At 34.7% G+C, this 14,287-nt stretch overlaps 1 protein-coding gene across 1 annotated transcript; it reads right to left on the bottom strand.

Moving 5' to 3' along the window:
• Nucleotides 1–675: 675 nt before the first annotated feature.
• On the bottom strand, nucleotides 676–5,835 carry si:dkey-82o10.4 (uncharacterized protein LOC797793 homolog). Its single transcript, XM_059567129.1, has 5 exons — nucleotides 5,338–5,835; nucleotides 4,428–4,499; nucleotides 4,226–4,352; nucleotides 3,453–3,597; nucleotides 676–1,176 (listed from the first exon to the last, which is right to left on the bottom strand). Exons 1-5 carry the CDS (start codon nucleotides 5,710–5,712, stop codon nucleotides 1,098–1,100), a joined length of 798 nt encoding a protein of 265 aa, XP_059423112.1. The 5' UTR covers nucleotides 5,713–5,835; the 3' UTR covers nucleotides 676–1,097.
• Between the last annotated feature and the right edge of the window lie 8,452 nt (nucleotides 5,836–14,287).

The following is a 14,287-nucleotide window of genomic DNA, read 5'->3' as shown; positions in this document are numbered from 1 at the left end:
ATGATCTGAACATATCAAATATCATAATTAATTGTCGTTGTTTTTCTTGTTGCAAATCTCATTTGCTTGATCTGAAAAAAAAGTGACACTTTTTCAGTTCTGTTTTGTTGAGATATCGGTTTAACTCCAGTCTCTGCTTAATGGAGGTGCATTAGACAGATTTGACACAGAAATTATGTTATTGAAACTTGGAAAATGCAGCTCTGTAACAAACTTTCGCCCTTATTAATCACATGACCCAAGGATATCTGTAACATTTTTTTAAAAAATCAACTAAAGTCACCAATATTAATTATAGATGTTTTAGAAAAGCCAAGAAAATTAAGATATGAGCTGTTGTGAGATTTTTATGACAATAAGGCACATTTAAAGCCATCTCATCCCATTCCCATTGTATGTGTTAATTTTAATCTGATTTAAAAAAAAAACAAAAGATATATCATTGCATCCTGACAGATCTTTCTTATTGCATTACAGTTATGAGAATAACATATTTTCCAAATTATAGAAAATTTGTGAAACTACTGCAGAAACTCTTAATGGTTCAGAAAAATGGCTTTATTATCTTTCTGTAATACATTTACAATGTGAATTTCAATTGAACTAAACTTTGTCTTTGTTATGATATTTTTGTTTGTCACGGTTTAAAAAAAAAAAAATAAAGTCAAAGCAAAATTAACTTATGATGGTTTCTTTATTGGAATATCAAGTGGTTTCTGGACCCATCTGAGCTCTGACACAATCTGTTTCTGTGGATGTAAAGGTGACATTGCTGGAGAAACATGGGAGTGACTCTATGACTTTGCTTATACTGGAATTAAGATCTGTTTCAGTGGTCAGTGCTATAGTACATAAAGTACAGGATCCGATCCCAAAACATGCTGTGATCTGATCGCATAAATCCCATTTGTACTTTGAACTTTAAGAGACCCTCCCTTTAAAAATCCAGTCATAAGAGAGTCACTTGAGACCAGTTACTAACAGCTGTAAACATTGCTTTCATCACCTTACCATTTGTGATCAAATACCCAGGATGGATGAAATATAAAGTGTTTGTTTTAGTCTGATAAAGTGTATTGTGAGGGGTCGTGTGAGTTTTACTCTAGTTGCTTCCAGTGCCACATCCGGGTCACCATCCACTCGGGATCAGCTCCAGCAGTCAACTCACGATAAAACCTTCAACAAACACACAAGCTGTTAATATTTCCTTAGGGACCAGTATATACATTTAATGTAGGTCATAATTGTAAGATATAAACTAAAAAGTTTATCCTGAGATACAAAATTGCTATTTTCTTTTAATAAGGAAAAAAAACTGAGATGTAAACAGCCAAAATATGCTAAATTGCAATTCTGACTTTTTTCGTCTTCGAATTCTGAGTTTACATTCACAATTCAGACTCGGATAGATTCAAATTCAGACCCAGTTATGAACCAGTTCGACTGATTCACTTAAAAGAATCAACTCAAAAATGATTCACTTTGGATGACATGCAAAATTTATGCTAAATGAACAGTCCCTTTGTCCAAATACCCACACTTGAGTTCTTGGCCACTTTAAGAGCACATGCACACCACTAAGTAAGTGCGCAAGACTGTACCAAGTCTTAAAAACGCCAAAGCGCAGTGCCCTTAACGAACACTAAATCCACTCATACTTCTCCAGAGTGCTATTCGAGGCTTAGTGTATCCCATAATGCATCATGTTCTGGAAATGAACTGAGAGACTTTTTGCCGAGAGGTCAAGGAAACCTTTCAATGTGAGTTAAATATTTAATATAATAGACTAATTGGATATTATATAATTTGCAGAAAAACAAAGTGTTGCATGTTTTGCTGGTGCAAAGATGGCTACTGGTGAGATTTATTTTTTACAACATTTGCAACTGCTTTTTATCACTTAATTAGAAGCACCAATATTTAATTTGTCTTGTTATAGGTAGCACTGAATAGACATTTAGAAGCTTGTGGTCTTCATGCTCACTTGAACACTTGGGCCAAATACAGGAAACACCAGCATCCGGATATTTTGTCAATCTGACAAATTGCTTATTACGGAAAAGCTGTTGCATTGCAACTGATGGAAATATGTGGGGGGAGAAGGGTAAGTATTGATTTATTTTGACAGTTATCAATAATTTCAACATTGCTGCATCAATATTGTAATGCACAGGATAATCTGGGGAGTTTTATAAATCATAAAACGATGAAAAAACTCAAAGGGTGTCAGAACTCAAATCACACAACAGAAAAAAGACTTGAGGTGCGAAAAAACGTGTCACATCAGACCCGCAGTAGGGTGATCTTAAGTATGACACTTTCACAAAGTTAACTTAGAGACAGCACTCTAGCTGAGCGACAGTCGAGTAAAACGTGCTAATGTGACAGATGGAAAGATGTTTTGAAACACGACAGAAAGAGAGGAGTATGCAAACAGCTGAGAGCGAACCTATTAGCATCTATATATCCATCAAAGCACTGCGGAAAACAAATGTCTGTCATAAGGGAGAAATCCATTAAGTACATTTAAGATCATTTGAAGCTGTGCTGGCATTCATCAGTCAGACTTATGGCTGTGTGCAGTTTATGTCAACGCTCACCAAAATCTGTGTCTATGGGGAGGAGAATTTGTCACGCGAGGTGCTTTCACAGAGACAGTTTACAAGTGCAATGAAATGAAGAGCGTTTGACTTCTAATTATGTTTTGAGTGTGACTCTTTCAAAGAGTGGTATATGAAACTTACTCTATAGAGTGCCAAACATACAGCCACTATAAGCATGTCTGGACTGAAAACTAAAGCGGGTACACTGTAGCAATTTAGTCACATAAGTGGTGCATAAACAAAGAAAAACCAGGAGAAGATCTCAACACTGAAATATTCATAAGATGTCAAAAAACATGTCAAGTTCACATTTCACCCCAAAATCAGAAAGATGAAGAATATGATGCTTATGTATATTTATAACTAATTAAAAAGTAATATTTTATGCAATTTAAATACAATTCTTTTTATTTCTAGATTTTTTGGGTTTGTCTTTGATATCTAGCTTTAGATTCTCTAACATTACAATTATTTGTGTGTATGTATATATATGTGTGTGTGTGTGTGTGTGTGTGTGTATATATATATATATATATATATATATATATATATATATATATATAGAATTTCAATCAGTTTTAGTTATTTTGTACATGAAACTAAATGAAAATGAGAACTGTGGCCTTGGAAAGTAGCTGAAAAGAGGTTTTAATTTTAGATTTTATTATAGTTTTAATATTTAAAAAATTATATATATTGTTTTTAATGTCTATTTTCTTATTTTATTTTAGTGCCCTTTTAGAATATAATATTATAATATTTATTATATAATATACATACATAGATACACATAAACATCTATAGTTCTTCATATCTAGCTTTAGATGTATTCTGTCTCAGCACACTTACTCGTACACCGCTGTGATGATCTTCTTTTGAGGACCATCTTCTTCAGTTAAGTCCATCTTGAAGATGCGGATGCTCTCTGGGTCCTCAGGTACGTCTGCGCTGGACAGATACCAAAGCCTCATCGTGATGTAAAGAAACTTTCTTCCTATAGAAGAACAAAAGACGTTCAGTTCACTGCTCACCCATAAGGATCAGATGCATTAATCTAATGTTGTAATATGATAATTAAATGAGAATAAGGTGATTTTTTTTTATTATTTTACTTCTAATTTATGAAAAATCTTTCAGTCATGTTTTCTCTCTCTAACCAAATATTTAAACAATGTATTGTTCTAATTTGTAGTCAATTTCTAGATTATATAATTTTTTGTAATATCACTTTTTGTAATATCTCATTAATAAAAGCCATCATCCTCCAGGAAGTGACATCACTTTGGAGGGAAACATCAGCACTAACAGCAGTGAGTGTTATCAATGGATTTTCGATTTAAACATTAAATCCTGTCTTACATAATTACAGAGATCAACATTACATCAAAAAATATAAAAAGAATAATACTAACTATAAATGTGAATCTTCTTATAAGCTTCATATTTCTATCCTCTTATGTTTTATCTTGTTCATTTCTTGCGTTGCTGAAGTTACAAGTTTCTTGAGTTTTCTTAAGAATATTTCTAAAAGTCTGCTGTATTCTTAGAAATCCCTGAAGTTACAACACAAGCATATTTAACATTTTTAAAAGCTTCTGCATGAGAGGAATGGACAGACTCACCGCTCTGATCAAAGAATACAGACACGTCCTCGGGCAGCAAAAATATAATGTCATCGAGGGAAATGGCAAGATGTCTTCGTTGGGCCTCTGTCAGAGTTTTACATTTCTTTCTGACACTGTCAACAGCCTGTAAACAGAAAAAAAATGTAAAGGCCTTGTATGACTTCAAGTGTTTGCCAAACCACTAATTTAATGAACTAACCTCTTTCGACATTACACTCCTCAATTCATCAAAGTTGCCTTCGGAGATCATTGTAGACACATGGACTGCTGCCTGTGGAGAGAGATGTCATTCATAATCACAGTTTAGTGCTTTATTAATCATGAACTGATATATCTGCCAGGCTGAATTTGGCCATTTAGAGATTATCATATCGATTTCTCTTTTAAAACATTATTTTATTGAGTAATCAACATGTAAAATAAGCACTCATTTCATTTCTGAAAAGCTTTGTTCTGAAATCTCATTTGCTGTAATTAAATTGCATTATTTATTGACCACAGTTCTGTCTAGACATCATTACAGGAAGATCGGTGTTATTTCATACTTTTGTTTTTATTTTATATTTAATGTTGCGTTTTTGCCTCGGCTCACTTTTATTTTTTCTGTTTTCATTTTAATTTTATATATTATATTTTTACAATTTTATATATTTTTAAGCTGTTTGTAATTTTTTTTTTATTTCAGATATTTTATTCTGTAGCTGTTTTTTGTACATTAAAATAAGAATGAAAAATAATGCCTTAGCAACTAGATGAAAAAAAAGTATTTTGTGTGCTTTTTGATTTTTAGTAATTTGGTTGTTTTAGTCATTTACATTTTTTAAATTACTTTCAAAATAAAAAAAACTAGCTGAAATAAGTTTTAATGTTTCAAAATATTTTTTATTTTATTTCAGTTTATATATATATATATATATAATTTTTTTTATTTAATTTTTTTTTACATTTTATCAGGTTATTTCACATTTTTCTTTACTTTCTTTTTTCTTCCTTTTTTTTTAGGAAACTAAAATAATCCTTAAAAGGCTTATGATTATGATATGGGACATTTTATCACATCCCATGATTTAGGAATTTTTTTCTTTTTTTAGCCATATCATCATACCAACCTGTTTCACTCCACTGTCAAACTCCAGACTGAACTTCAAGTCAAAACACAATTCAATTAAAAACAAGATGATCTTATTCCTGACCCACGCGATGGGATCCGGGATGCCCACCACTGTGATGCCAGGATGCTCAGTGTCCTTAGTGTCCCTGTCTGCATCTTTACTATAAAGTCTGCAGTGCTGGCCAGCAGACGGTCTGCGCAGGTGATGCCACGCGCGCTTTGGAGAGGTCGCGCAGCTGGCATGAGGGCGCACGCGCTGATGCCCCCATAGCTGCCGGTGGATATTGTCTTTAACTGACACAATACTCCCCTTCCACGGACAGGCCAAGAATGCGAGTTCCCGACGTGCAGCCAAACACGTGATTCGTTGCATCACGGACGCGCATTTCTTTCGCAATTTCGCAATGCCGATCTGGTCACTGTAAAACTGGTAAATTACAGACGTACCGTCCTCAGTGCCGCTTCCGGCAGGCTTATGAAACTAACTCACTGTACCCATAATGCTTTTGGTTTCTCATCACTTGTGTCATTTCTCCAGTAGATGGAGGCAAAGCCCCGTGCCTCCCGTGCGCGCTCCCGCGCAGACGCTGGATGGCATGAGGATGCTGATGGATGATGGCCTTGCAATGTAAGTAGCATTTATTATGAGGACTTATAAATAAATAAAGTATACAGTGCAAGTTTTCGTTTAACGTGAGTAATGTTGGTCAGAATGTCATATGTTTGTTCACTTAAGTCGTCCCAGGTTGACAATATAACGTGCATTAAATTATTTGGATACTAAAATCGCACTTAAAATGTATGAATGTCGTTGCATTAGTTCAAATCTCTTTGATTGCGCTTATAATGTATGTTCTTCACAAAATGTTATTCTTATATTTTGCTCAGTGACTCAATCAAACGGTGTTTTGGCGGTTTTGAGGGCATATATGAAGCCAGATCTACAAAATTAGACGATCAGAAAATGTACTTTTTTCCCTTCATTATAAACAGTATTAGAGACACCGGGGCTAGTTGTTCCAGAGTGATTATTGATGTTATGTCATTCTATGCATAGACACAAGTTCTTTACTTGTGATTAACGATAAACATTGCAAAATGACTTATTTTGTAAGATGGACTCACAAAAAACTTTTTATACAAGAAAATTTTTATTTTTAAAATTCATTAATACATTTAAATAATCTTTCATAGAATCGTATGTTTAAAATCTAGAATTTTTGTCTACGTTTAATTGTTATATTTACTATATTGTTGAATTGTTTGATCTGTAATTGCACATATAATAGTCGGTGAAGCTAATATGACACTAACTTTAAATACAGCCAACATCTTGACTACAAAAAGGACTACTGAGCATGCTGTCATGCTGTATGGGGAAAGATGTCACCATTAAACAGCCTATTATAAATAGGCTTTTAGCCACATTCAAACAGGTAAACAATTATTAAACAAACAAACAAAAAAAAATTACCAAATACAAAAAAATTCACATTTTTTAAATGCATACATTTTGACATTTTAAAACACCTGTGACAACTTGCCCCAACCTTGGGTATAAGAGAAAGAAAGAAAAAACACCCCTGCCCTGAGAACACAGTACAGTCTAGTGTGCTTTTTACAAAAATCAGTGGGAATTTGATGAAAAAATCCTGTATATTCCTGTAGACCTTTGACTTACAGCTGAAGCAAAACCTTTGGGACAACTAGCCTCGGTCTCTCTATCTATTGTTCTATCATTTAACCTAGCAAACTTCTTTTTGCATTTTCCATCCATCTGCATGAATATGAACATGTGTGAACTGTATAATACACGCATTGAACGATATGATGAATGAACTATTGAATAAAAAGAGGGATTTGAGCAGGTTAGGCAAGTGTTCCTGTTGAATCGTCTAATGCAAATGAGTGACACAGGTGGGCAAGCCGCTTTAAAAGTGCCCCCCCTCTCCGAAGCTAGTGGCATCACCCAAACACACCTCACAGGTGCACAACATCATTGTTTCAGAAGCTTAAATGTGATCAGCAGAGCAAAACATCATTAAATTCCTGCTGTTTCTGCTGATTACAGGTCATAAGCTTTTGTATTTGCCTGCTATCTGTGTTTTCTTTTGAAAATGATGATTATTCATTCAGGGTTGAGGCATAAAAACCAAGACTACAGACACCTGCACGATTTACCCGCCCCTTTAAATTCTGTGACTATTTTTATTGATAAATAATTGCTATTGCAGCTCATCATTATTGAATTTGCGCTCAGATATGGAAACCTTTCTAAGATGTATTATAGTAATTATCTCTGTCAGTCTGAAATGCTTTTACATCTGTGGCTTGAATGAACAGAATAATAAAAATCTTGCAGCAGTTCCGATTTCAATTAATTACTTCGCCAGAGTGATTACAAACTTTAGGTCATGATTTTATAGCGGAGAGAAACTCAGAGTGCCTTCAATAATAAATAGCAGAGGAAAAAGTTTTATTCACACGTAACCTTTTGCATGCTTTGTTATCTGGATTTCATTTTGGACTTGCAAGACGAAAATAGTCTTGATTGCAGTGATCAAAAAGCAAATAATAAATGGGAAAAAAGGCATAATTGAAAAACCTGCTCCCAGTTTTTGCAATGACACTAAATCAGTTTGCATATTAATGCCAGTAACATTAATGCATGAATAGTGTTGTACTTTTAAACCGTTATCTTACAAAACATTTAAAGCCTGGCTTATATTTGTTTGTACACAAAAATATGAGAGGTATATGTAAGAATATGTTACCATGTCATGAGTGACATACTGTAACTTTGACGCTGGATAATGAGAAAATCATTGCAAATGCCAAAGCAATAGTTTCTGATTTTTTCCCCAACGGATTATTTTTTTCTTGTTTTTGTATCTATGCATAAATTAAAAAATCTGCTGAAATTTATTATTCATCTGAGATGTGATTAATATGCAAAATTATGCAAATTAAGATGCAATTAGGCTCCAATTCTCTAGTGGAATTTTCCATTATAATTTAATACAAAGTAACAGAGTAATTGGTGTCACGTGTAATTACGGTTACTCAAGTGTACTTTCAGGCATGCAAATGATGTGCTATATGTTGGTTATCCGATGCAAATGTGATGCTTTAACAAGTTGGGAACGCCAAATATCCGACAAAAACCTGTGTGGAGCAAATATATTGCATTTACCTACTATAGTATTTAATGCCCAATGTCTGTAGATGCCTAGCTGATATGAAATACTTTTGAAAAGTTTCTTCTGTACTTCATTTAAAACTATTTTAAACAGCAAATGCATGATTAATTAATCGAGAGCCTGCGTGGTATATTTCGACTTTTTAAATGCATGTAAAATGACCAAAAATGTCCATGTGTAGATTTGAACCTAAATCTGAATGAAAATATCTGATCTATAAGTCTCAGACTTTGCACGCAGCTTCAAGGGACAAAGCTAGAGAAGAAGAAGAATTTCAAAACTTTCCGGGGCGATTAACACAGACAGGGCTTCTCGAGTGCCTTCGAGATCAGCTCCTTCTTGGGAGGTAAATTGATTTTGAATTGTTACATGGCTGGTTACATGACTTGCTTGACATCTAGCCCAATGACATTATAACACAGATGCTCGCTTCATTGAGCTATGCCTTTCTTTTCTCGCTGTACATCCTCTCTCAGAACAAAGACTTGGGCTCCCCGCGCCCTCCCTCCACCTCACCGCCTCCGCTCCGTCCCCCTGCCCGCACAACTCTCTCAAAGAACATAATCCCTCAACAAAAATCGACGCACAAAGGAAACTTGAGCTCAATCCTATAACGCACAGCCGTGGCAGACAATACCCCCCTCCCACCAGCCCATCCGTGCCTCTTCAGGAACGCTAAATGCCCTGTGGCAAAAATCAGTGTTGATCCCTCCCAGCCTGGCTGATTAGAGGCGTCCCGCTCTGGGTTTTGCCCATTAGTGTATGGCACACCGTACGGGCTGCCCACTGCAGCGCACCTCCAGTTCCCCGTTCTCAAGGGCCCGGTGATTGATTGCTCAAAATGTATATGCGTAATGTTTTTTGCACTCCTAAAGATAGTTTGAATCCGGCCTATATCGTATCCCGTTCCCCTCTTTGACATTTCCCATCTCCTTTGTATGTATTTTTATGACTTGCATGCATAAAAATAGGGTTTTGCGTGATCAAATTCTGTTGATTTCATCAAGTTAGCATGATCTAATTGGTTACAGATGCGGTTACATTGAAATTTTGTAAGTGTATGTTTTCATAACTTTTATGTTCTTACATTTTACACAATTGTTTTTAAGGGGAGAAAACTTCATATAGAATATGTTGGTTAAAAAAAACTGTGTAAATTTGTTTTGGTGAGGCCAGTGGAAAAATTGGCCAGGGAAATCCAGACTTGCAGTCCTTGCTGAGTGCTTATTTTTCCATGCTGAAAACTTATACTGCATATATAATATAAGCATAATTTTGTTTTTGTGAAAAAATTGGCAGGGCACAAATACAAATCCAGAATAGAAGAAAATTGTTTATTGTTTAACTCTGTATATGATTCTTTGGGGAATATAAAACTTTTTAGGGGGTGTCTAAATTATATTATTTTGGGTAAACAAAACATATTCTGCATGATTTTTAGCAGCATATTATGTAATTTTGTTGTGGTGAAGACAGTGGAAAAATTGGCAGGGCAAGTAGAAATCCAGGCCCCCTCAGAAAAAAATATTGCTTTGTATATGGTTCTTTGAAGAAATTTAGTTTTTGTCTGAAATTGTTTATCAGTTAGGAAAACGTATACTGCATATAAAATATCTTATGCTAAAAAGCATAATTTTGTTCTGGTGAAAAAAAAATGCCATTGCAAGTACAAATCTTTGAGCTTTTGGGGTTTTTAAATATGATTGTTTGGAGAGTAAAAAAGCATTTTTTGACCAAAGTTATTTCTGTAGCAAAAGAATTTATACTGCATGTAGAATGATGCTAAAATATGTTGCTATATTGCTAGAAAGGTGTTATTTTGTTGTGAAAAATTGGCACAGCAAGTAAAAATCCAGGCCAGCTAAAAATTATATTGACCTTATATTGCATATAGAATATGTTTCTTTTTTTATTTTGGATGAAAAAATAGTGAAAAAAATCGGCAGGCAAGGAGAAATCCATTTTCATTGTTAAGCTCTGTATATGGTTCTTTGGAGAATAAAAAGTGTATTGATGGTTCATTATAGTTTGTTTAGATCTTTTCTTCAGAAATGATAAATAAAAATATTTTTTTGTTAAACTTCGTAAGATTCTCCTGTGACTTTGCATGGAGCTCTAAGTGTATTTTTCCTGCTTGAGGTTTAGAAATGTGTATCTGACATGTTTTCCTTTGTGTGCCAGGTTTACTTATGACCTACTGATACCCAGATAGTCGATGCATCTTGGATTTCCTTTGCATTTGTAGGCCAGTCTATCTAAACAAAGCTGCACAGATGATCTCGTATTCAACTCGCTGCCAAAGTTGAGCATCAGGTGTTCAGATATGACTGTCAGAAATATGGGGATTGAGGTAAGGTGCAACAAAAGATGCACAACCGAGCAAGGCAGGAACTAAAACTGGGTTTGTGGCATCAGCATTGTGTACAATAATATAGGGCAATGCAAGTTTGTCTACGTTGTGTTTCCTGTATGTGGCAGTTTAATAATAGCACCCCAGCTTCCAAAATGCAGAATAATGCTGCTACATGAATCTCAGCCAAGGCATCTTTAATGCGTCCCTTTAGCTTTGGGCATGCAAGTTCACAGTGGGGGAGCGTGGGTGAGGCCGATGTAATCTCATGTTCGAAGCGTAAATGTTCAGCCCGGTTCGTCTGTGTGGTCTTTCTCTTTCTGTGCATTCGCAGAATGGCAGACGAACGCAGCCCCGTGTGAAGATTACATCGCCGACAAACACTGCTTGCAGAAACTAGGCCACGCTCTGATGTTTTTGAGAGTGAAGGAACCACGCTCTACGTCCTCACCTGGCTGTGATCTCACCGATGGGGAACGTGCTCCGAGTCGGCTCATGTGGGAGATTGCGTTTTGGTAAACGTCTCTAGACGGCACGTGCCTTCTTGTAGTGATTAAGAGAACAGGAATTATGTTGCATAATGGAAAATGTGGCATGCTAACGTGTCTCGTAACATGTCTTAGTAAATCTGTGGTCGCACTAGATGCAGTTAAGATGGTAAAGTCGTTCTTGAATCTCAGATTAATATGGGAAGACAATATTTGAGTGCAATGACCAGTAACACTGAAACCTGTTTGATAACAGTCAACAGTTGTCTGGTGAGGTTAGTAGTGCAGAAATAAAGTTTTAAACTTATGCAGTTAATATTTCATGATACAGGGCTTAAAGTTCTCCGATTTCTGGCATTCAGCGTTTGGCTGCGGGAAAAAATAATCCTACACTTAAAAAAAAAAAAATCTTGGTGATTGATATCTCTTTCGAGTCCATGAGTTCACCTACCAATGGTATGAGAGGAGTTACACTCTCAACCAAACGAACATTATTAGCCAATCAGAATGTTTTGCTTATATAAACATGAGACGTGTATCCAATTGCAGAGTCGCAGCCCTGATGAATGGAGAAGCTCGACAAAAAGCTGCGAGTCAGTGGCAATGTTTTTTTTGCAGTGGTTAAAGATGTCCATCTAGTGCATTTTTACATAGAAAAGCTAATTATAAAGCAGCGGAGCTTTGTAAAGAGTTCAGAGTAATCATCTCATCTCCATAAGAACGATATGATTGCCAGAACAAATTTACCTGGATTTTTGAAAAGGTCCTGTTCACACATGATCTATTAATGGTAGCTTACCTGTAATTTACTAGTGAAGACTATATGTGTGAAAGGGGCTAAACTTTTCCTCTGTATATGCTGTGAATTTGAATTAACGTTCGTCTGGAAAAACGTTATGCTTTATCTCACTAAAACTGTAACGTTAATCATTTATAAACCTTTGAATCATTTAAACCTTAAAAAATATCAGATTACTCAGTTGTTAAAATTATCAGTAGATTACTTGATTACCAAGATAATAATAAGTTACAGCCCTAGATTAGCTAAAATATTTCTAAATACAACTGCATTGTTTTACTTTTTGTAATTTAAAAGTTAAAATAGTAACCTTTTAAAATATTGTCACATTCTAGTAAACCAAGTATCTGTATTTTGTCTCATCTCGTGAGCTAAGTGTAGTGGAGCCTAGTGTCGATAAGCGGTGATAGAGCTCATAATTTTCCAAGTGATACAGCTTTCATTCTTCAGGTCAACCATATATTCATGAAAAAAAAAATCTTTTTGAAAAAAGAAAGCAATAACTTTGCCATAGTATCCTTTCAAATGTTAAAGTTGCCACAGTCATTGCATTGCACAAAAAGTTCAGGCTCAAGATTTTTTTTTTTTGCATTAACCTCTGATGATATGATGCAATGAATAAAGCATAATAATAAATTCATAAATAGCTAAATATACTTTATTATATAAAATTAATTTTGGTTAACATCTATAGTTTGCACATGGCTTCTTGTGATTGAGAGCGCAGAAATTATGTTTCATAATAGCTACTTGGCACCTACAAGAAATAAAGAAAATAATCTTGTGATTTCTTTAAAGCATTATGTAAATGAGACCAAAATTAACACCCAAAAAGGCATATATTTTAGAATAAACAAACTATTATAAATTATATAATTTATAATTATAAATTGTAATATTACATTGTAGAACTGTACCACCAATCAAATTAAATAATTAACAGTGCAAAATTACAACTGTGTAATGACATGAAATTTGAAAATACAATTAATAAATGTTGGAAAAATGCAATGCTACTTATTAAACCTGAAACTAATCCGCCATTAGGTGGCAGTAAATAACTTAATGAGGGAATCATTGATTGATTGAACCGATCCGTTCAAAAAGATGAATCATTTAGCTAAAGTTTGGGGAGTTTTGATTTGAGAATGAGCAAAATAGTTTTGCTTTCGTCTTTGTTTGGAACTGTATTCGTTGGTGAAATACAACAACAGTTAATATTGTGTCTAAAAAAAGTAAGTAACTTGTTAACTAATTGTTTATTGAACTATGTATTTGCAATCGTGATACTCAGCAAAACAGCTCACTTGTGATGCTTCTTATATCATATGTTATAAATAAACTCAACAGTTGAACATTTACCTCATGTATTTTCTGTGAGTTTATGTGTGCGGTTAAGCTTGTTTTGATGTTGAATGAAACGTTAATATAATCAGAATCAGTCTCGCGTTTCGATGCTTCTTTTCTTTCTTTTTATAATCAATCGAAGCAATGTAAAATAGTCCGAATATAAACACTAATTATAGATGTACCCTAGTGATTCAGGACAGGCTAAAAACACGGTTTGGAAAATGGATTCATGGTGTACTCGCTTATTATATACAATTTGTAAATCTTGAACACAAAAAAAGTTACGAACCGCAGCTCTGATTGGTTGTTTCTTACCGGGAGCGGTCGAATTTCTGCAAATGGAAATAGGACCACTTGGAGGAGCCAGAGGAGCTTGATTTTTTCACAGATTATCTGTCTCATATTCTACTGTCAGGACATAATGACAGGTTTCACAAATACATTTTTACAAAAGTTACCTACTTCAGCTTTAACTTGTCCAGTCCGGCATATAAAGATGTCTTTCACTTATTATAGTAAGGCGTCACGTCAATATAGGACATTTGAACACATATAAACGAATTAAATTTCACATTTTGCTGTTCGTCAGTTATTTAGATAGATAGTAGTTACTATGACAATCGTTCGCATTGGGCTTTATTTTAAGTTAGGTAAACACTACTTTTAAATGCTCTCAATAAGAAAATTTTACTTCCAAAAATCGAACATTTGGCGTAACTTTGCTATGATAGCAATTTCCAGTTTACTGCACAGAGGTTACC

The sequence above is a fragment of the Carassius carassius genome, chromosome 15, assembly GCF_963082965.1.
Source record: "Carassius carassius chromosome 15, fCarCar2.1, whole genome shotgun sequence".
Taxonomy (NCBI): Eukaryota; Metazoa; Chordata; class Actinopteri; order Cypriniformes; family Cyprinidae; genus Carassius; species Carassius carassius.
This window is presented reverse-complemented; position numbering and strand designations above follow the sequence as displayed.

Coding starts and splice junctions, on each gene's coding strand:
- si:dkey-82o10.4 (XM_059567129.1), bottom strand. CDS start 5,712: ATGCAACGAATCACGTGTTTGGCTGCACGTCGGGAACTCGCATTCTTG. Junction 3,598..4,225: donor TGTATTCTTTGATCAGAGCG/GTGAGTCTGTCC, acceptor GTTCTTCTATAG/GAAGAAAGTTTCTTTACATC. Junction 1,177..3,452: donor ATCATCACAGCGGTGTACGA/GTAAGTGTGCTG, acceptor TGTTTGTTGAAG/GTTTTATCGTGAGTTGACTG.